Here is a 23,842-nt window from a genome sequence, read left to right as displayed (position 1 = left end):
ATTATAATGTTATTGTTTCACAGTCTTGAGAAGCTGCTTCATCTAGTTCTGTGTGGGATTTCACTTGACTGGTATGAGATTTATAATAAGCATTTATACTAACAGAGATAAAGACTTCTTTTATATGATAATATGGAGTAATTGACACACCAGTCATATTTATAAACATTCCTTTGCAGATACATAGCACCAATATGAGGACAGCAGTATCACCGTTAAATAACATAAATTCCAATCTGTTCTGATAAATAAGACAGGAGCCCGTCAAGTAGGAGGGTTTTTGGAATGAACGATCTAACGATTTGCAAATCACTGAAGGATTCTTGCATTGTTTTACATTGCCATGTTTGGTCTGGACTGCAGTAAAGCAGCTGAATTCTATTTATTTTTCAGGGGTAAACTGAATTCTCTGGAATAGAACAGCTGGTCCTCTTATCACCATGAATACAGGTATGTACAGATCTCTTAAGGTTTAATGTGTTACTTGCAGTAACCTAGACTTGGGATTGTTATACATGCCAAAGGAAATATATCAAGTTGTATTTGAAGAGTAAGTGAAGGTGAGGTAATTTACACTTCTGAAAAATTCATGAATCAGGTATTTGCAATATATAAGAGCTGCTATGCTTGAAACACAAAGTGATGAACTAAATGCTGAGATGTATGTTTTGAAATGGCTGTTGAATAGCAGATTTCAGAAGCAATATGTCCTGGTCAGTCTTTTTGTCTGAATTTCAAGTTTCAGGCAAGATTCCTGTGGATCAAACGATCTAGAAAATAGTCTTATTTGAAGTGTTCCCAGCATTTTCCTGCTAAAGTCATGGATTTGTTTTCTTTATTTTCTATTTTCCCTCTTTGCTTTCCCCTCTCCCGAACCATATGTGCACTGAATGCCTAACTAATTGGCCATTTGTCATTTGTGAGCTTGACAGTAGCAAACTACTCAGCTGCAGCAAACATCATGACTGAAGCCACTGTTTTATTCACTCGGTGCCCACTGGTGGATTTCTAGCATGGCTCACACCCTCATCGGCAGCCAAGACCCTGATTTTTCTCTCGGGACACTCTGGATGTTCTGAATGTTACTGGACAGCGTTCAACCCATGCTGGCTTTGTCCAGCTTTGATTCAGCAGCTCTTTTACTGGCTTCATTTTGAAAGGAGCAATTGCTGACTGCTTCTCAGCTGATTGAGGTGCCGGCCTGGCTTCCAGATCTTTCTTAACAGTTTTCACGTGCAGCAGCATTTTTAAGAATTAGGGAGAAATCTCTTGAATTTTTAAAAAAATGACCAAACAAAAAAAAAGTGAAGGGAAAGTAAGAATATCTGAAAAAAATAGAAAGATTCAAAAGTAATGGAGGGTGTTAACCTGGAGCAGAGATAAAGAAAATATTGTGGAAATTAACTACAATGTAAGAGCTAAGTCTTTTGTTTCAGATCTGTCACTGTCAATACTGTTTTTGGAAGACTGCAAGGTTTTGATGTATCTGATTTGACAAAGTTTGAGAATGGCTGAATCAGACATTTGGTTCAATGTGTAATGGATAATGACGACTGAGTCAAGCAAGATTTTATGGCAGAGTGTGTATGCACAAGCTTTCGATGTTCCTTTCTGCGTTTTGTCATTAGCTGTTCCAATAGAGCTAGGGATTTTGATATTTGGAAGGGCTTGACTGCTATTTGATTAACTTTACCTTTAATTGATTCCACCCCTCCCCACACTGCAACCCCTGCACAGTATGTGTGTTTAGATGAGCACTAATATTGTGCTAATAGCTTTACAGGATTATTTTCTCTGAGAATTGTTGTTAAGTGTATTGCTTGCAGACCATTATCAAAGCAGCAGGAGTCCCAGCAGGGCAGTAACACAAAATGAAGAGGGAGCATGGTCTCCCTGCTTTGTCAAGTATGAGATTGTGATGGCTGGTCAAATGGTCCATTTAATCTAAATCAGCTCCTTAAACTGGCGAAATTTAAGAGAAGCAGACGGATACATTTTTCAATTAGCTTTAGCTTTGTGAATCACATTTAATTTTTTTTAACAAAATCATATGAGCCAGCAACAGGCTATTGGCTGAAAAATGAATAAAAATGTTCAGGCTAACATTACTTTTGTATGTTGTACATAAGAGTTTATTGATTTATTAATTTATTCAAACAATGCACAATTTGTAAATAACTATCACTTTTTCACAGATCTGGATTTTTCCACTAGCTCCCTTTATATGCAAATTCCTTAATTTATTATTTTCGAGATATCAATAAAGCTGTTTCTGTTACTATTGACTTATGAGTTTTGAGGCATCAGACAGCCTAGCTGGACTATTAAAAATATGATGTCTTTAAATGTTCACACATCATGTGGGGAATTAGTTTTAAGTATTTTGGACAGGTATTTATTTCTAGAATTTCAGATGATTTTAGCGATCTAACTGCAAATTGTTTGAAAAGTACATGTTACTGAAATCTAAATGTAGTGTGGTATTCTTCACACTATCTCAGATATTAAAACTTCAATGAGATTGACACACTGAATATATTTACAAGCTTTCACTAAAATCTTTATATCAGAGAATATTTTTGTCAATTGATACAACGGAAACTTCAGATGAACTTAAATTGGGATCCACTGTATGTTTAGGTATTTTTAATCAACCTGTTTGGGATATTATGACTCATCTCTGGAATAGGTGGGACATGAGTCCAGGCCTTCTGGCTCAGAGTTAAGAACACTGCTCAAGTGGTTAAAATGATCCTCTCTAACGCTAGTAAGAACCTTTAGCTGGTGGAAGCACCTAAATAGCATTCAGACACCTGAGCTGTTACACACGAGTCTCCACACTCAGGAACGTGAAGTCTTATAATGACTTGTCACTTGCCAGACTCTGCCAGAAAACATTGTTCTGCATCCCAGAGTTTGACTGCCATTTTCAAACCCCATCATTTCCTACTTGAATAATTATTTCCACGATGCATGCAAATTTTTATATATTCCCTCAAACGTCAGTTTCCCATTCATTTTGAATTTTCACACAGTGTCCTTTCTACACCCTAATTAAAGAAACACTGATATCATGTATTAGACAAAGACTTCTTTGTAAACTCTTAAGTAAAACAAAACAAAATAAATAGACATGAATGCCGTATCTGTTAGTTCATTTATAGTACAGCTGAGAATTGTTCGGGCTAACCCTACATTGGTAATCTGAATAACTCAGTTGGCTGGATCGCTGGTTTGTGATGTAGAGTGATGCTAACAGTGTGGGTTCAATTCCCACACTGACTGAGGTTATCTAGAATGTCTCACCTTCTCAACCTCTCCCTCGCCTGAAGTGTTAAACCGCCACCAGTCATTTCCCTCTAATGAGAAGACAGCCCTCGTAAGACTATAATGACCTTTACCGTCTAGTGTTTATACAGCTGAAATCTCAGAGTGGGGTCTGGTCTGGCACCAGGGTAACGTTCTGTGGAGGTGAGAGTTCTGTTCTGCTCTGCTTTGGAGCCTTGCACTTTCACACTTCATTTACACAAATGTCGTATCAGTACAAAAGCTAAAATGCTTCACATTGACATTAAATTCCTAAGATAATAATGAAGGTTTTAATCAAATGTATTGCCAATCTGAGGTCCCAAACTCCACACAGTTCAGCACCACCAAGCTCACAATCCCACCAGTATAAAATCCAACCATATTTGAAAGTGTCTTTATGATGAATTCGTCAACCGGATAATAATCTACTGCAATACTTAAAGTATTTAATGTAATTTGACCTTCTAAAGCCCAGTAGACCAGTTGGAAGGGAGTATGTATCCTCAAGCTTGCTAATTGTGCTTATTGCTGGGAACATTGTGAGGAGATTATGGATGGTGGTGAGCTTTACTACCAATCACCCTGGATGACTAAAAGGAAAAAATGAATTCAGTGACTGAGTATCCACATCCATGTAAGCATTCTTTTGTGGACAAAAAAAATCTATTTCTTTCCTGTATAAATCAGGCATTGGGTAATAATTCAGTATTGAATTTTAATTCCAAGCACTGCAGATTTTAGGCCATTTTAAAATGTAATTCAAAGCTGAAACTGTTTCAGACTTTCAAAGTCCCCATTGGAGAAGAATTCTAACTGCTAAATTCTAAATCGAATTGTGACTTTTTTTTGTTGTCTTGCAGCACTGTTTTTTAATCTTTATATTTAAGCTTTCCCAAAGATCACTTTTTGTTTTCAGTCTCTCGGGTTTCTTTTGTGGATGTGAAACAAGCTGGCCAGAGGGAAAACTGACTTTCCTGTCTGAAGTATTGTGTGGTAATGATTAATTCATACCCATGTCCACAGGCTAGACCATTGCAATCTTCCTTCCCACTGAGCATTTCTTTCAAATGCACAGGGCCATGTTCCTAAGCATCTTGGAAAATAGGATAAATGAAAGCTAGAGGCTTAGAATGGCAGCAAACCTCTACATTTGTCTACACCTTCCTGAAGAAGGGCTTATGCCCGAAACGTCAATTCTCCTGTTCCTTGGATGCTGCCTGACCTGCTGCGCTTTTCCAGCAACACATTTTCAGCTCTACACCTTCTTAACCCATTACCATCCAGTAACATTTCCTCTTCTGCCATAATGTGACAAAGTAGCTATTACATGTCCTTACACATGCTCCAATCCATTTACTGGATTCCTAGTGAGTCAAATATTTTACAACTACGTTATTTTGCAATTATGTGTAACTGATTTTTAAGGATGCTTTTCCTCAGTTATTAATCTTTAAATGGATAAAAACAAATGACCAAACGGTTCTTGTAAACTGAGTCAAATATTGTTTTGCTTGGTTTCTCTGCAGCTGTTTTACTTTTTAATTTCAAGTGATAGTACTTTGGTTAAGACTCTCTGTGAGAAATTTTGTTTCCTTTATTCATCCTGAGTTCAATGCAACATTGTGGAAGAATGCAACTACAACACTGAAGTGAAGCAATTTAATAACTCTACATTGTTTTTGACAACCTGAAGAGAACCCCAGGGACTGAATGTATGTAGTTGAAATTTGTAAAAGAAATTTAGTGTGATAAATAGGCTGCTAACTTTTTTTTTTAAGAAATAAAATTTTGCTTCAAAGTATTTTAAAAATTAAGAGCTTCAAAAAATTTGAATATTTTCTTGACTTTGATTTATTTAAAATGACAGTAATTTGAACGTATTTATGAACATGTACAGAATTCAGAACTAAAACAACATCACCTAACTAAGCTCACCCTCCAGCAAATGTTTGGGAGGAACATGTGCTGAGGAGAAAGTGAGGGCTGCAGATGCTGGAGATCAGAGCTGAAAAATGTGTTGCTGGAAAAGCGCAGCAGGTCAGGCAGCATCCAAGGAGCAGGAGAATCGGCGTTTCGGGCATAAGCCCTTCAGGAATTCCTGAAGAAGGGCTTATGCCAGGAACATGTGCTGAACAAAGTTTAAAACTGTTAGTTTCTTTTACCTCTGGACTGCTCGCTGCAGTCTGTTATGACATCGGAAAACAGTTAATATTTATTATTGATAAGTTAATAAACAATCTTATCCTAGAATGAACTGTAAGTTTCCATTTTCTTGTAATTTTCTCCCATTTTGCTATAATTACTTTAGCGATACCTTCTGGAAACATTTAAGAAAACATATTGCTGTGCACACTTGGAGCTTGGTTACTAATGATTAATAAGAAATAGCAGTGAGTGGAAAGTTTTATAAATTGTGATGATTAATGTAGCATAACTATAAAAATATTTGCAACTGTTTCAAAGAGCTTCTTTCACAAAACGTTACCAAAGGCTTTTGTGCTCTTATACCTTGTTAATGCTGTACTCTACTGGAAATGAATGGTTTAGTCATGATGCTCACTGAGATTAAAATGGATTATAGATAATTGAAGAAATAGTTGAGAAAAGTTCAGCTGGTTCTTATACTGAAAAAATGATTGTTATTTGAAACAACATTTGTATAGAAATGCAATGCATGTACTGATACTAACCAAGGACTCTATTCTCAAGAAAAAGTTGGATTTCCTGGCAATCTTAATAGCTTATTGTAAGAAAAAAGGAGAAGAATTAAGCCATTCGTACAATCAAATCAGCTCCACCATTTAATTATGGCTGATATGTTTCGCAACTACATTCTCCTGTTTTCTCCCTGTAACTCTTGATCCCTTTACCAGTCAAGAACCTATCTATTTCTGTCTTAAATACACTCAATGATTTGGCCTCCACAGCCCTCTGCGGCAGTGAGTTCCACACATTAATCACACTCTAGCTGAAGAAATTCTTCTTTATTTCAGCTCTCAAGGGTTGTCCCTTCACTCTGAGGTTCTGTCCTTGGGTTCTATTCTCCCTGATATTTTCTCCTCATCCACCCCATCCAGGCCTCTCAGTAATTTAGGAAGTTTCAATGAGATCCACCCTCACCTTCTATCCTCCATCGAGTACAGACTCAGTGTCCTCAACTGCTTCTCATACGATGAGCTCTTCATTTCTTGATTCTCACTTGTAAACCTCATCTGGACCCACTCCAATGCCAGCTCATCCTTTCTTAGATATGGGGCTCAGAACTGTTTACAATATTCCAAATGCAGTCTGACCAGAGCCTTGGACAGCATTAGCAGTATATCCCTGCTCTGGTATTTTAGCCCTCTTCAAATGAATGCTAATGTTGCATTTGCTTTTCTAACAGCCAACTAAACCTGCATATTATCTTTAAGGGAATTGTGAACTAGGACTCCTACATCCCTTTGTGCTTCACATTTTTGAAGCCATTCCCCATTTAGAAAATAAACTCAAGTTACTATAGTCTTACCAGAAAATAGACTATGATTCTATTCTTCATACCAAACTGCATAACCTCACACTTTCCCACATTGTATTCCATCTGCCAGTTTTTTGTCCACTCTCCCCTGTCCAGGTCCTTCTGCAGCATCCCCACTTCCTCAACATTACCTGTCCCTCCACCTATCTTTGTGTCATTTGCCAACATAGCAACAATGTCCTTAGTTCCTCGTCCAGGTTGTTAATGTATAACGTGAATAGTTGTTGTCCCAACATGAACCCAGCGGAACTCCACAAGTCACCACCTGCCACCCTGAAAAAGATCCCTTTATTCCTACTCTGTGCCTTCTGCCAGTCAGCTAATACTCTATTCATGGCAGTACCTTGTCTCTCATACCATCATTCTTATCAACTCCCCTTCCACCATGGAGCCTTGTCAAAGGCCTTCTGGAAATCCAAATAGATCACATCCACTGGCTCTCCTTTTTCTAACTTTCTCATTACTGCCTCAAAAAATTCTAACAAATTTGTTAGGCCTCACCTAGAGGAAGCCATGCTGACTGAGCCCTATTTTACCATGCACTTCCAGTCTCACACCTAATAATGAGGGTCTCGATTAGAGTGGTACTGGAAAAGCACAGCAGGTCAGGCAGCATCCGAGGAGCAGGAAAATCGATGTTTCGGGCAAAAGCCCTTCATCAGGAATGAGCCCTTCCTGATAAAGGGCTTTTGCCAAAACATCGATTTTCCTGCTCCTCGGATGCTGCCTGACCTGCTGTGCTTGTCCAGCACCAAACTAATCTAGACTCTGATTTCCAGAATCCACAGTCCTCACTTTTGCCTCATAATGGCCTATAAGCTGACCGGCCTATAATTTTCCAACTACTGCCGACCTCCCTTCTTAAAGAGGGGTGTTACATTAGCCATTTTCCCATCCTCTGAGACCATCCCTGACTCCAGTGTTTCCTGAAAGAACACCACCCGTGCCTCTACAATCGTCTCCGCTATCTCCATCAGAATCCTGGGTATAGTCCATCCAGCCAGCTGATTTATCAGCCTTCATATCTTTCACTTTCCCCAGTACCTTCTCCTTAGTGATGGCCAATCATCTGGCTTCTGACTAATCATCACCATATTGTATGTTTTTCTTTTGTTTTTATGTTGTCCCTGACTTCCCTTGACAACCATGGTTGCCTCATCCTCCCCTTAGTATGTTTCTTCTTCCTTGGGATGAATACCTGCTGTGCCTCCCAACTTATCCCCAGAAACACCTGCCATTGCGGCTTCACCATCATCACTGATAGGTTCTTGTTCCAGTCACCTCTGGCCAGCTCTTCCCTCATGTTTTTGCAGTTATCTTTACTCAACTGCTTTTCCTCCTGAACTGCAGGGTGAATTCTAACATATTCTGGTCTCCCTCATCCAATTCCTTTACCTTAATCTCCCTAATCCGGTCTGCCTCATTACAAATCACCAGAAGTGCCTGTTTCTTGGTGGGCTCTCCACAGACCATTCCAAAGAAAGTCTGATAGATGATATTAGGGACATTTAAGCGACTCTTGGATGATTTTCCCAATCCACGTTCATATTGAAGTCCATCATGATTATTGTAATAGCACCTTCCTCAAGTGCTTTTTCCATCTCCTGATTTATTTTCTTCCCCACATTCTGACTACTGCTAGGGGGCCTGTACATAACTCCCAACATGGTCTTTTTTCCCTTTGCGGTTCCTCAACTTGACCAATTCTATGCCTTCTGACTCAATATTGTTGCTTGAATGCAATTTAATTTCATGTCTTACTTACAAGGCAACTCCACCCCACTGGCCATCCTTTTGAGAAGCTGTGAATCCTCGAATATTTAAAAGCCCTACAGTGCGGAAAGAAGCTGTTCAGCCCATCGAATCAGCACCTACCCTCCAAACAGCATCCCACCAAATTCTGGATTAGTGGTGCTGGAAGAGCACAGCAGTTCAGGCAGCATCCGAGTTTTACCTAGCATCTCACCAAAACCAAGCCCCCATCCTATTGCCATAACTCAACATTTCCCATAGCTAATCCATCTAGCTTGCACAGGACACAATGGACAACTTAGACATGGCCGATTCATGTAACCTACATATTTTTGGGAGGAAACCAGAGCACCTGGCAGAAACACACTTCGACATGGGGATAACATTGCAAACTCCACACAAACAGTTACTGAGGTTGGAATCGAACCCGGATTCCTGGTGCTGTGAGGCAGCAGTGCTAACCACCAGTCTCAGCCCTGATCCCCTTGCAGCCATATCTCTGTGATGCCCCCAAAATATCGTACCTGTGAATTTCAATCTGCGTTACAAGTTCATTTACCTTGTTTTGCATACTGTGTGCATTTAAGTACAACACCCTCAGTGCTGTATTGTTTACCCCTCTTCTCATAACTGTCCCTTTACCTGCTATGCCTGAAGTTAGATTCCTGAGCCTTATCATACCCCATCTTATTATTTGTTCTAGAAATTTTAATGAACTCTGCAGAGCCCTCATCCTCCTTTGATATTTCCCACAATTTTCCTTGCATATGTACCGACTCCCTGTCCATGACTCCAGACCAACAGCAAGGTAGCTGCATCTTGTGATCCTCTCTGATTGCTTAGTAAGCCACTCAAATTCATGTGCAATTTGAGGGATGTGCAAAAAAACTGGCTTTGTCAGTAGCACACACATCGATTGAAAGAACAAAGAAAATACATCACCATAGAATGAGCTGTTTGGCCCTATTGTGCCAACTCCACGTGAGACCTATGTATTGTAATGCCATTTCTCCTTATTCTTCATTATTTTTTATCTCCGGTATTTGTATAATTTGATTCTAAATTTCATGATTGAAATAACTATTTGTACAAATACATTCTGCAGCTGTGTTATTTTAAATAAAGCTTTTTTTCTAAACTCACTTTTGATGAATTGAATGCAAATCCTACCTGGTTGTTACTGTCAACTGAAAGGGAAGAGGTAACTTGAATTAGTGCATAAATGTTGATGGACCTAACAAGGGTCCACTGGGAGACTATGCATGTTCAACAATTTGAGGAGCTTGCAATGTGACTGCAAATTTGCAGAGGGAGGGTGACTTCCATGTTTTGTAACTGTACTTTTAAAACAAAACGTGAACGTTTCCAAATGTAGGTTTGGGATGAGCATCTTTCAATCTTGTTGGTCTGCAGGATCAAAAAAACAACATCTTCTCTATCGAAAGCAGCAAATTCCTTAAACCTGCTGATGTGATATCCCTTTCCTCCAGCCTGCATCTGAAGTGATTAAAGCAAAGAGCTTAATTAAAGCTGTGGCCTGATTGTTTTTTTTGGCTATTCAAACATATCTCGGCTTTCCTCCCGACCTCACAAATTTCATTAACGGAGCTGTATACTTATTTCATATTTCTGCTGATCTATTGTGTACTTGCTTTTGCAATCAGAACTTCAATCATTGATGCCTATGGTATCCCCACGTCCTCCATATCAGCTCTGAAAGGACCAAATTGTTAGATTTGTAATTGGCAGCAGTGCTGTGTGACTTTTATAGTGGTTGAATTTCACTTAAAAATCTTAAAATTCAAATCTTAAAATGCTAAATTCTGTTATGCAGACCATAGAATCCTTACAGTGTGGAAACAGCTCAATTTGGCCCACACTGACCTTCCAAAGAGTAACCCACCCAGACCTATTCCCTACATTCCCCCTAAATCATCCACCTAGCCATTTTCTGATTTGAACAGTGAACTACATGGTTTAATTCTTTGATAAATACTTTGGTTTTCAGATTCTAAACTAAATGATCACTTTGCCTCTACCAAGATCATCATAGTTCTGAATTAACCTGTTCCTTCCAAGCACACACTACTTCCCAAGTTCTATCTCAAATTGCTGGGCAAAGTGAGTTCCACAGTCAAAATGACTCAGAAAATGTCACACTCTCATGATTCAGTAATAGGGACAGGGAGGAATTTCCTGCATTTGTTTATCTTGTTGATCTCGGATCTTTATTTACATTCTTCTCCTAGGCCATTTGAATAGGAGTTTGGTTTAAAGTATAAACATCTGATTCATTGAGCTTTTAATATCTTTAACATCGTGACTTCTTAATATTTTTGGTTTGCATGTTCTTTGCTTTTTATGTCATAGAAATGTTTTGATTTGAACAGTGAACGACATGGCTTAATTCTTTGATAAATACTTTGGTTTTCAGATTCTAAACTAAATATCTGCTTTGCCGGTCTCTACCAAGATCATCATAATGAGCGTATTAAGTAATTTACATCTGGAATTTCCTAAATAGATATCTTGGTTATAGTGCTATGATTTTCTCAGATTGAGCTTTTTAATCCCTCGCCAGGTCGTGTAGCCGATGTGCATTGTCACTCTATCAGCAGCTACAGGCTCTCTGATGATTTCCCCCTTAGCTCTCCTAAGGAGGCTTTAAAATCTAGGCTGGGAGCTCACTGTGACAGTAGCACGGCGGAGCTCAGCTGCGAGCAAATCATGGATTTGAGCAGTTTGCTGCAACGTGCCATCAACCCGTCCTGAGGGCTCAAGTTCTGGTCATTTTCGAGGAATACTGACCTCATGCACCTATCCTAGCTCCCCTTTCTCCCCTTCACTCAGCCATCCCATATGCTTTGCATGCACCCAGGTTCTCCTCATACCTGCTGGTTTGAAAATGATGGCATGTCTAACATCGGGAATTGAAGAAAGTCTGCTTCTCTGAGATATGCATTGCTGTTTATTTTTGCCTACTTAAAAATAAAAGACAGTATTAAAAGCTGACAGCTTCCTTGCATGTGTGAATAATATGCTTAGTTTGTTTGAGAGTTGAGTTGAGATATTCTACCACTAAATGTTGTGCCTGATTACTCACAATTTGCTTTGCCTGATATGCATCCTCTGCATCTGTGTGGTTCTTTATTTTCAGACAGCGGTGGCTATGCTCGCAAACGTGCTGCTACATCCGTTAAATTAGCCTCCGTGAAGAGAGTGCAAAGCTCACCCAACTTGTTGCTGGTTGCAGGTACTAATATTAACACTTACACTGTAACGAAAATGCTTGAGTGCTCCTGCTTGGTTTGTAAAAAAAATGATATATTTGACTCTTCCTATAATGTTGTCAACTGCAAGGATGAGGAGTGGGATTTATTCCTCTGTCTCTTCCCGTCTCCAGAATTCTATCGTTTAAAGTGTTGGGTGATTTCATGTAAATGTTTTTTGGTTTTGCAAAGTGTCAGAATGTGAGCCTTTAAAATATAAGTTGACGATGTAAATTTATTCTCCGACAGCTCACTCCATCTAGAGAGGAGCAGTCCTGAGCACTGTAGCTGGCACATAGAGGTTACCATAAACCCCTTTCCAAATTACAGGCTAGATCACTAATATACTTTTAGAGTCAGCAGTTGGTTAGCCCAGTTGGCTGGATGGTTGGTTCGCAATGCAGACTGGTGCCAATAGCATGGGTTCAGTTCGCTTACTGGCTGAGGTTACCATAACAAGCCTGCCTTCTCAATCTTGCCCCTCGCTTGAGGTATGTGTGGTGACCCTCAGGTTAGACTAGCCATCAGTCATTTCTCTCTAATGAGAGAGCAGATCCCCTTGGACAATAGTAGTTTTACTATGTTGAGAATGGACCTCAGCACTTGTAAGTATGTGCTGTCGGAATCTGCCCGAGTAGAGTTTCCTTTGTCAAAGAGCAGCCTGACTCTGTAACTCCCAATAGGGCTATCTCTGGTAGGTGATCAATCTGTTTTGTTGCCTCATGCATGTTGGATTTTTTGGAAAAAGTCTCATAGAGTCTAGATCTCTCCTAACTTAGGTGCACTTGGGCCTAAAAGGAGGTGGAGTGGGTGGAACATTTTCAGGAAGCCTGTTAATGTCATAGAAACATAGAATATTGGAGTAGGAATATGCTTTTAGCTTTTGCATCGCTATTCAGAATGATCATAGCTGACCATCCAGCTCAATACTTTGTTTCTCCTTTCTTCCCATACACATTGATTCCTTTTGCCCTAAGAACTATATCAATCTTCTTCTCGAAAGCATGCAATGTTTTTGCCTCAACAGTTTCCTGTGTCAGAGAATTCCTCAAGCTCACCACTCTCTGGGTAAAGAAATTCTTCCTCATCTCCATCTTCACTGATCTACTCTTCATCCTTTGACTCACTGGTCATTAGGAACATTCTTCCTGTGTTTCCTGTCTCTAGTTTTGTTTGAATTTTATAGTTTTCTGAAACCCCCCACCCTAATTCTTCTAAACTCTAGTGAATATAACCCTAACCAATCCAGTCTCTCCAGCCAGGCCCTCTGTTGCATGGTTGAGGATGGCACCTTGTTCCCACAGAAACATTTACAGAGAAAAGAATAAAATCAATGAACCAAGAATTTTCAATAACCTGATCATTCAATGTGACTGACTGCATCCAAGAAACCAGCTCATCACCATTGTTCACAGATTTAAAACTTATGCCTCAAAGCCCTGAAGAAGGGCTTATGCCCGAAACGTCGATTCTCCTGTTCCCTGGATGCTGCCTGACCTGCTGCGCTTTTCCAGCAACACATTTTCAGCTCTGATCTCTAGCATCTGCAGTCCTCACTTTCTCCTCTGTTGCATGGTCCAGATCTTGATCTCTGGAGATATTTATGTGGACAGCACTTTGAACATATTCCAAGATTTTCAGGCCCACACCACCACCTACTGGGCCCAATAAAATTAGCAGCGAGCAGAAGACTTGTGCAAACTGGTCACTGCCTGTCCCGCGGGTACATTGGTAAACCTTGCACAAGATTTACACTCAAAGTTTTCTCCTGTGTGTTTTCATCACCACGTTTATACACTTAAGTATAGTAATTATAAAAACGCTGGTGTTTCAAGGCTGGTTGTTGATACCAATAATTATGTAATGTAGTGGCCAGGAATACATTTGACTGATTTAGCAATCTGGACATGGTACAAAAATGTACATGTACAAACGGACATTCTGCCTTTTTACAACCATATACTTTATTTTAAATAAGGAAAATGTCCTCCAAATCTAAAATTGATTCAACCCAATGTTCTTCTGAACAGCATCAACCGACCCAGTCGTAGATAATATTGAACTTAGTTGAGTGCTTCTTCACATCAAAACAAATTACAATCGAACCTTAATGCAAAACTCACAGGATAAATCCGCTGCTCGAGTAGCTAGCTGTTTTGTTGTCTTAGGCAACTTGGTTGAGTGTGGCTAACAAGTGTAGCTAAATTCTAAGACACCCTCAACTATTTTTCAATTTATTGCATGCTTGGATCAGAAGAGCAAGAAAAGTTTATAAAGAGAAAAATGGTTGTAGAATACTTTTAATTAAACACCAATGGGGCAACTGAATCTACTGAGGCATTTTAATAACTCTAAACAAAATGTAGGCTTTGACAATATACAAGGCTTCACAAAAGAAACAGCATGCTGAGCAATGAAAACAAGAGTAATTAGGTAAGGTTTTAAGTCTGGATCACGCTTGTGCAGTTCTACTGGATCAGGAATTCTCTGCCGCTGTGCTGAGATCAGAAATATGTTTACTTATAGACATCTGTATTTCAGGAATTCTCACAGTGTCATTAATGTCACTTACAGTTGGAAATGGAAGTAGCTGACAATTTGAGAATTGAGGATGTGATAGTAGTAGAACATTGTAACTTGGGTCAAGGATGTAGCTTACCCTTGGAAACATATGGGTTTCAATATGGAGCTGGAACCATATTATCTTATTAATGAAAGTTTGATTTACAAGAAAGTAATGCCGGAAAGTGTACTGCAATGTTCCACTGCCTGTAATGTATGTAGGCCATTGAAAATTCAAAATGATTTATCTGCATTATGGGCCAGCTAACCACTAACTACCTACTAATCCCCAACTAAATTTACACCCAATGAAACATATCATAGTGTCGGGAACATATTAACAAATGCAAAGTACTGGACATTGACACACAGGTTTCACAGACGGACCCAGCCAAAGAATGTTTTGGAAATATAGAGGAACCACTATTTCAAGGGACGTTCTGAGGCATGTTTGCAGATAATTGAAAGAACCTATATTTCCAATTTTATTAACTGAAGAGGATGGCACCTTGTTCCCACAGAAACATTTACAGAGAAAAGAATAAAATCAATGAACCAAGAATTTTTAATAACCTGATCATTCAATGTGACTGACTGCATCCAAGAAACCAGCTCATCACCATTGATCACAGATTTAAACCTTATGCCTCAAAGGCAAACAAAACAACTCTAAATTGTATATTCTTTTATCTTCCTTCACATTGGATACTATTCCCCTTTATTTTTCAATGGGCGTGTGTACAAGTAACTGTACAAAGGCTGTATACTTGACATCATGTTTTTATTATTTTACTCAGGTTTAGTAGTTAAAAAATTTCTCTTTCTTCGACTCAGTAAGACCTTGCCAATTGACTCCTTATTGATCACAGCAAGTCCCAGGTGGACAGAAGAAGCGCTTCAGTGATACCCTTATGGCCACCCTTAAGGCAAAGTGCGGCATTTCCACAGACACCTGGGAAGCACTGACCCAGGACCGTCCAAGGTGGAGGAGTAATATCTGGGAAGATGTCAAACACCTCGAGATTTGCTGCAGAGAAAAAGCGGAAGCCAGGCGAAAACAGCGAAAGGAGTGCACTGCTACACCAATGCCCCACCCACCCCTTCCCACAACCACCTTCTGCCCAAGTGTGGCAGAGTCTGTGAAAGCTACAATCGGTCTGTACAACCCCCTACGGACTCAGCCTGAGAGTGGAAGAGAGTCATCCTCATGTGCAAGGGACCAACAGAGAAGATAAGACTTTCTTTCTTTATTCATTAACAGGATGAGGGCATTGCTGACTAGGCAGCATTTATTGCCCAGAGGGCAGTTAAGAGTCAACCACATTGTTGTGGGTCAGGAGTCACTAGTAGGCCAGACCAGGTAAGGATGACAGCTTCCTTCCCTAAAGGACATTAGTGAACCAGATGGGTTTTGCCCACAATTGACAGTCATCATTATGGTCATGGTCGTCATCATCATGGTCATCATTAGACTCTTAATTCCATATTTTCTTTATATTGAATTCAAATTCCACCATCTACCATGGCAGGATTGAAACAGCTCCCCAGAACAATATTTGGGTCCCTGGATTAAAAGTCCAGTGATAATACCATTAGACTATTGCCTCCCTTAACTGCATTTGTAATTGGAGAGAGAGAGGTAAAGCCTTCTTCAAACAAGAATTTAAAAATGGCAAAACACAGTGGATGCTGAAAATCAGAAACAAACACAGAAAATGCTGGACAAATTCAGCAGGTCTAGCAACATGGAGAAAGAAACAGGGTATAATACGAGTCTTGTCAGAACTCGGAGATGAAGTGAACGAGTTCACCCCCTCTCACCTGGTTGGAATAAAATGTGGAACACTTGAAATGGAATCACCATCTCACCCAACACCTTCTTAAGCCAGGAGTTACATTTTAAATGCTGAGGGATAGCCATTCTTCCACTAAGAAACTATTAAAACATCTAAACTAGATAATTAGGTGAATGGATCAAAATGTGGCAGATGGACTTTAACATGGATAAGTGTGAAATATCCAATTTGGTTAGAAGGAAGAAAAAAGCAACTTATTGACTAAATGGAGAGAAACATCAAAACTCTTGTGTGGGGAGGGTTCTGGGTATCCTCTTGCATGAATCATCATAGAAAGCTGGTTTGCACGTACAGCAGGTAATAAGGAGGGCAAATGGCAATTTGGTACTTGTTGCTGAAGGAATGGAGTATAAAATTAGGGAATGTTATTGTAGCTGTGCAAGTCATGGAAGAGACTGGATCTGGAGTACTGCATACAATTGGTCCCCTTCCTTGAGAAATGATGTAATTGCTTTGGTGGCAATTCAGAGAAGATTTACTTGATTAGTTCCAGAGATGAAGGACTTGGTTTTATGCAGAGAGATACAGCAATTTAGGCCTATAATCACTAGAGTTTAGAAGAACAACAGGAGACTTAATTGATATATATTAGATGGTAAAGGGTATTGACAGAGTAGATACAGAGCAGATGTTTCCTCATGTGGGACAGTAAAATTATCTATTTCAATGATTTGGATGAGAATGAATAAGGCATGATTAGTAAATTTGCTGATGACACTAAAGTAGGCAGTATCATGGACAGTGAGGAAGGTTCTCAGAAATTGCAGCGGGACCTTGATCAGCTGGGGAAGTGGGTCGAGAAGTGGCAAATGGAGTTTAGTATACTTAAGTGTGAAGTCTTGCATTTTGGAAAGTCAAATCAAGGTAGAAGTTTCATGGTGAATGGTAGGGCCTGAAGGAGTGTAGTGAAACAGAGGGATCTTGGAATTCAGGTTCACAGTTCTCTGAAAGTGGAGTCACAGGTAGACAGGGCAATAAGAAGGCTTTTGGCACACTAGTATAGAAGTTGAGAAGTTATGTTGCAGTTATACAGGACGTTGGTAGGCCACACTTGTAGTGTGGTGACATCTTGGAAAATGTCTGTACTACAGAGGAGGAAGTTCTGGATGTCTTGAAATGCTTAAAAGTGGATATACATGGGGGTATAGCTCAGTGGTAGAACATTTGACTGCAGATCAAGAGGTCCCCAGTTCAAATCTGGGTGCCCCCTTTATAAGGCGGCATGGTGGCTCAGTGGTTAGCACTGCTGCCTCATAGCACCAGGGTCCTGGGTTCGATTCCCACCGGGCCTTAAGGAGTGTAGTGAAACAGAGGGATCTTGGAGTTCAGGTTCACAGTTCTCTGAAAGTGGAGTCACAGGTAGACAGGGCAAGAAGAAGGCTTTTGGCACACTAGTATAGAAGTTGAGAAGTTATGTTGCAGTTATACAGGACGTTGGTAGGCCACATTTGTAGTGTGGTGACATCTTGGAAAATGTCTGTACTACAGAGGAGGAAGTTCTGGATGTCTTGAAATGCATAAAAGTGGATATACATGGGGGTATAGCTCAGTGGTAGAGCATTTGACTGCAGATCAAGAGGTCCCCAGTTCAAATCTGGGTGCCCCCTTTATGGGGCAGCATGGTGGCTCAGTGGTTAGCACTGCTGCCTCATTGCACCAGGGTCCTGGGTTCGATTCCCGCCTGCCGTGTCTGCGTGGGTTTCCTCCGGGTGCTCCGGTTTCCTCCCACAATCCAATGATGTACAGGCCAGGTGAATTGGCCATGCTAAATTGCCCACAGTGTTAGGTGCATTAGACAGGGGTAAATGTAGGGGAATGGGTTTGGGTGGGTTTCTCTTCGGAGGGACGGTGTGGACTGGTTGGGCTGAAGGCCTGTTTCCACACTGTAGTGAATCTAATCTAATCTAATCTAATCACTTTAGTCAAACCCACCTGAAAGCAAAGTAAACTGAAGAATGAAGTTGGGGCTGTGAACCGTTCTACTCCATCTACAGTAAACACATGGTAATAACCGAGAAGCACTGTTTTCATGAGAACTGTTATGGACCAGACCAAACCCTCTTAAAACACATCAAGGAGATAGCTTAGACCCTACTTTTATCTTATTTAAAGGATATGTAAAGCACTGTGTTCCAAGTGTGATGCAATTGGTTAAATTACTAGGCTTTAAGCAAAACATACTTAATTCTTATACCAGTTAAAATGCAAACAAAAAAAAGATTTGGTATGACTTTAACTCCATCAAAATACTTAAACTAAAATATTATTGAACTATTACTTATCAACTGTTCCAATATAACAGCATTCCATAATCATACCCTTGGTAAAGGTACATGCTACACAACAGATTTCTCTTACTTGCTATCTCCTCCAGTACAGAAGGAACACCAGCTGAATGAATCTAGCAGCAGAGAGACAACTCAGGTTTTTTGCAGCAACATCAGCAGAGAGAGAGCTGTATCTAGCAGCTTCAACCTCAAAACCGAACTTCAACAACTGTGCACAAAACACAAAACCCAAAACCCTAGGTCTGACTCCAGACTCATACTTCATTTGTCTCCTTTGAAAGAAAACCCAAAGCTAATTACTCTGCTTTCCATGGAGCAATTACCTCAGCACCAACTTGACAATACCTCTCTTTGAGAGAAACATGACAGACACCTCCCTCTTAAAGGCACATATCATCACAGGTTACATTCGCAAATGCTGTGGTTCTGTTCGCCGAGCTGGAAGTTTTTGTTGCAAACGTTTCGTCCCCTGTCTAGGTGACATCCTCAGTGCTTGGGAGCCTCCTGTGAAGTGCTTCTGTGGTGTTTCCTCCGGCATTTATAGTGGCCTGTCCCTGCCGCTTCCGGTTGTCAGTTTCAGCTGTCCGCTGTAGTGGCTGGTATGTTGGGTCCAGGTCTATGTGTTTGTTGATGGAGTTTGTGGATGAGTGCCAAGCTGAAACTGACAACCGGAAGCGGCAGGGACAGGCCACTATAAATGCTGGAGGAAACAACACAGAAGCACTTCACAGGAGGCTCCCAAGCACTGAGGATGTCACCTAGACAGGGGACGAAACGTTTGCAACAAAAACTTCCAGCTCGGCGAACAGAACCACAGCAACGAGCACCCAGGCTACAAATCTTCTCACAAACTTTGAACATTCACAAATCTTTGTTGTTCATAAATTGATGATGCAACGAGATGAATCTTAATGAAACTGCTTTACATGATTATATGGAAGAATAATTACACAGCAAGAAAATGCAGGAGGGACAGCATCAGCAAATTCACAAAGAAACCGGAACAATATTCTGCAGAGAAACAGTCTAAATTACATTGGGAATGGAGTAATGTGTGGGATTTTTCAAAGATGAATCGCAAAGGCTTCATGCAGTTCAATTCCTTCCTACACATTGGACATCTTGGCAGCAGAAATTCTTCTTCACTTTCAGGTGTTTACAAGTGACTGTCTTCACAGAGAATTCAATAATCTGGGCTTCGTTTGGAAATGACAAGTGTCTCTGAGCCTTTGTTTTGTTTCTAAAACTAGTCTCTGGAACGAGCATCATACGTACAACATCCTTCACAGTATTTAAAGCTAAGTACAAAAGTGCAGGTTCTGGAAATCTGAAATCAAAACAGAAGCTACAAGTGGCACACAGCATGGCAAGCAGCATCTCTGGAGAAAAACAGATGGCCAAAGAGATAGGTGTAAGGATTAGGAATAATGGGAATGCAGGATAATTAAGACTCCATTGAACCACAAAAGGTCTCCTCGGATGCTGCCTGACCTGCTGTGCTTTTCCAGTACCACTCTAATCTAGACTCTGATCTCCAGCATCTTCTGTCCTCACTTTTGCCTAGCATTATAAAAACTCATACAGTACGCGGTATTTCATACCTTCAGCTTCTGAATTTGCTGACATTATCATTTTCCTTTCTATCATCATCCCTTTTGGTATTTAACTTCCTCTCCTTTGCATGTTATCACAGGCCTTCCCTCTCTTCTTTGTTTCCCACATTACCTGCCTCTGTCTTGGCTTAAAACTGCTTTTAAGATTAAAGATTTTCTAGTTCAAGTGAAAGATTATAATGGACACAAAATGTTAACTCTCTCCACATGCTGCCAAAGACCTCCTGATTCTATGGTGGCTGGTGAATGAGCTCGATGCCTCCAGCCCTCTCATGTCAGTTGTGACAGTCATTACAATATAAAGGGCAACCTCGATTATCCCAACGCCATGGATGAGGAATATCGTGTTCGGATAACACCGTTTACCCAAGCATCGGGACCTTGATCTTATTTGGATAATCTGAAATTCAGATAATTGATGTCCGGATAACTGAGGTTGCTCTGTAGACTGAAGCCATTCAGCCCATCAGGTTTCATGCCAGGTCAGTTTAGTGTAACAGGACTTCAGAATGACGCCAAAAGAGATTCAACACAAAACCCCTGTCCAACAGGTTTACACCAAAAAAATCAATTGACTGCTTGGAAGAAGTCTTAGATGTGTGGGTTTGAATAATCACTTGTTCACTTTACATGCTTATACTGCAAAATTCCGACCAGGCTTAGCATTCATTACCCTGGTCTTCCCTTCCCATACTGCAGTAGTCAGCCTCTCATGTACTGGCTTGGTTCACCGAAACATACTTTCTATTTGTTTTGCAACACATTAGTTATCCATCCATCTAGCAAGTTTTGTCAGTTCTGATACGTTTCATTTTATATACCTGAATAAATTATAGGTTCAAGAGGCTGTCTTGAACGATTCTGTTATAGCCTTGCTGTGCTGGCAATTAGTAGGGAGTTTTGGCTAATAGAGTCACAGAGATATACAGCACGGAAACAGACCCTTCGATCCAACTCGTTCATGCCAACCAGATATCAACTGATCCAGTCTCATTTGCCAATATTTGGCCCATAACTCTCTAAACCCTTCCTATTCATTTATTGAATTCTTTGAGGATGTGACAAAACACATTGATGGCTCATTCAAAAAATAAGGAGGCATGGAATACAGGGAAATCTGCCTTTTAAATGATGTAATTGTACTCACCTCCATCACTTCCTCTGGCAGTCATTCCATACTTGCATCACCCTCTGCATGAAAACGTTGCCCCCTCTTGCCTATACTCTCTAGTTTTGGACTCCCCTGGGGAAGAAAGACCTTGGGTCTTACCCTATCCATGCCCCTTATGATTTTATAAAGTCACCCCTCAGCCTCTGATGCTCCAGGGAAAATAACTCCAGACTATTCAGCCTCTCCCTACAGCTCCAATCCTCCAACCCTCATCCCTCAGCGTCCGATCCTTCAGGGGAAAAAAGCCAAACCTATTCAGCCTTTCCCTCGCTCAAATCCTCCAATTCTAGCAATTCTTTTCTGAACCCTTTCAAGTTTAACAACATCTTTCCAACAGCAGGGAGACCCGAGTTAAATGCAGTGTTCTAAAAGTGGCCTCACCAATGTCTTGTCCAACCACAACATGATGTCCCAACTCCTGCACTGACTATTGGTACAAATGCCTTCTTCACCACCTTACCTACCTGCTAATCCAGCTTCAAGGAACTGTGCACCTGCACCCCAACATCTCTTTGTTTGACAATATTGATGGAAATCGATAACCACACTGTGACAGGAAATATTTTCAACATGATTTTCAAACGAGCTATTTCTTGTGCCTCCCTCCACATACCACAATTACAAAGTGGGTAGCTGCCAAAAGACACTGACCCTCGTTACTGAGATCACTGCAGTGTTAGCTGAGCTCCTGTGTGAATCTTTTAAATGTATGATAGCACAATTTCACGACAGTAAATTTCATGATTAAGCTTTGGTTACATTCCCATATGACCACATGATGTCTTTTCACTATAATTGGGGGAATCTTTCCTTTATCTTTCAATATTTGGAGGTTTTTATAGACTTCCAGAATTTTATTTCTCTTTCACTTCCTTCCATCTGCTTGGTCAGCATTTTCTTTGAAAATGTCACAGAAATGACAAAGAAGAATTGATCCAAGTAACTGCACTTCCCAGACATATTTTCCACCCCATTTATTTCTCCCCATTAGCCATACAGCCAAGTAGTTGAACTCAATTAAATTGTCGAGCAGTGAATGCAGTTTGAGTGCTGAACTCTCTAATTCCTGGCAACTCTTACCTGAGTAAACTCATGGAAGTAAACTCATGGAGTAAAATCTTGGAGTGCAGCATGGGTCTCCTGCTTCATGCTGTTTTCGATGTTCAGAAGCCAACAATGGCACCAAGTTAAATCTTTCCTTTGAAAAGCTCCTCCTATTTCCAGCAATTCTGAAGGAGCTGGCACCATTGAAACACTTTTCCTGAAGGAATTACTTCACATGTGAGTTCCGACAGTGAGTGCCGAACATTGAAAAGCCCTGTTCTTTCACGTCCAGTATCCACAAACATGTACTTTGCAGCAGCAGCCTTGACCATGGTCTATCTCCGGGCTGTGTAGTTTCTGCCCCAGCCTGTAGTTCCGGGATCCATTCTATCCTCCTGAATGCTGCTTTGTCTGAGCTCAGCTAACTTTGGTATGACCAGGTTGACATGCCATCTCTTATTATTCACTCGAGCAGCGATTATTGCTACATTTGTGAAAAATAATTACATGTACCCACAGTGGCACAAGTATTTCGAGAATATTTTCTGAAGAGTTCAAGCCCATCACAAGAAATATTGTACAAGTGTATATGAAGGCAGACTGCATTTGTTGGGACCTTATTTATTGGAGTCTCAAAAAATATGGGGTAATCTCATAGAAACCATAAAATTCTAACAGGACAACGCACGGTAAACGCAGGAAGGATGTTCCTGATGACCAGGGAGTCCAGAACCAGGGAAAGTGGGTAGACCATTTAGGACTAAAGTGAAATGAAATTTTTTTACCCTGAAAGTGGTGAGCCAGGGAAATTCTCATCCCAGATAGAGGTTAGGGCTAAAACAATGAACATTTTCAAGATGGAATTGGATATAGTTCTTAGGGCTAAATAAATCAAAGGGTATGGGGAGGAAGTGGGAATACGATGTTGAATTGGATAACCAACCTTGATCTTGTTGAATGCTGGAGCAGGCTCAAAGCACGAATGGCCTACCCCTGCTCCTATTTTCTATGTTTCTATATGTTAAATAGTGAAAGATGTTAATGTGTGCCTGTGGACTGTTTCCATTTCAGGATGTCAAACCATCCCAGGAGTTTTCTTCTGAGGAAATGTTTAACTGAGAGCCTGTGAGAGTCTCAGATTCAAAAGGTCCCCATTTAGTGAAGAGTAGTGGAATTCTCCTAGTCTCCTGGCCCATGTTTCCCTTCAAACCATCATCGCTAAAATTGATTATCTGATCATCAAGCTCACTGATTGTTTGTGGAAACTTGCTCAAAGACCTTGATTTCATCTATTGTCTGTCTGGAATTAATTGATATAAGTTAGGCTGGATCAATTGATGACAGCACTCAATTCAGGCCTTCCACTTAGAGTCATAGGGTCTGTTTCCATGCTTTACACCTCTTCGGTCCAACCCGTCCATGCCAATCAGATATCCCAACCCAATCTACTCCCACCTGCCA

At 40.4% G+C, this 23,842-nt stretch overlaps 1 protein-coding gene and 2 non-coding genes across 10 annotated transcripts in view; all 3 read left to right on the top strand.

Annotated features, from left to right (window-relative positions):
- sorbs2b (sorbin and SH3 domain containing 2b) overlaps nt 1-23,842 on the top strand; it is a 308,354-nt gene that overhangs the window by 119,876 nt on the left and 164,636 nt on the right. For all 8 annotated transcript variants that reach the window (XM_043706062.1, XM_043706014.1, XM_043706081.1 and 5 more), the window contains exons 2-3: nt 394-450; nt 11,736-11,831. In XM_043706062.1, coding sequence (XP_043561997.1) covers nt 441-450; nt 11,736-11,831 — 106 coding nt within the window. In that variant the 5' untranslated portion in view covers nt 394-440. The remainder of the gene's footprint in view (nt 1-393; nt 451-11,735; nt 11,832-23,842) is intronic.
- On the top strand, nt 17,404-17,475 carry trnac-gca. The gene has a single exon. It is a non-coding gene; the product is annotated as a tRNA-Cys (tRNA).
- trnac-gca lies at nt 17,801-17,872 on the top strand. The gene has a single exon. It is a non-coding gene; the product is annotated as a tRNA-Cys (tRNA).

This window comes from Chiloscyllium plagiosum, chromosome 2 (assembly GCF_004010195.1).
Source record: "Chiloscyllium plagiosum isolate BGI_BamShark_2017 chromosome 2, ASM401019v2, whole genome shotgun sequence".
Classification (NCBI taxonomy): domain Eukaryota; kingdom Metazoa; phylum Chordata; class Chondrichthyes; order Orectolobiformes; family Hemiscylliidae; genus Chiloscyllium; species Chiloscyllium plagiosum.
The sequence above is the reverse complement of the archived record's forward strand: the minus strand, read 5'-3'. Positions and strand labels throughout refer to the sequence as shown.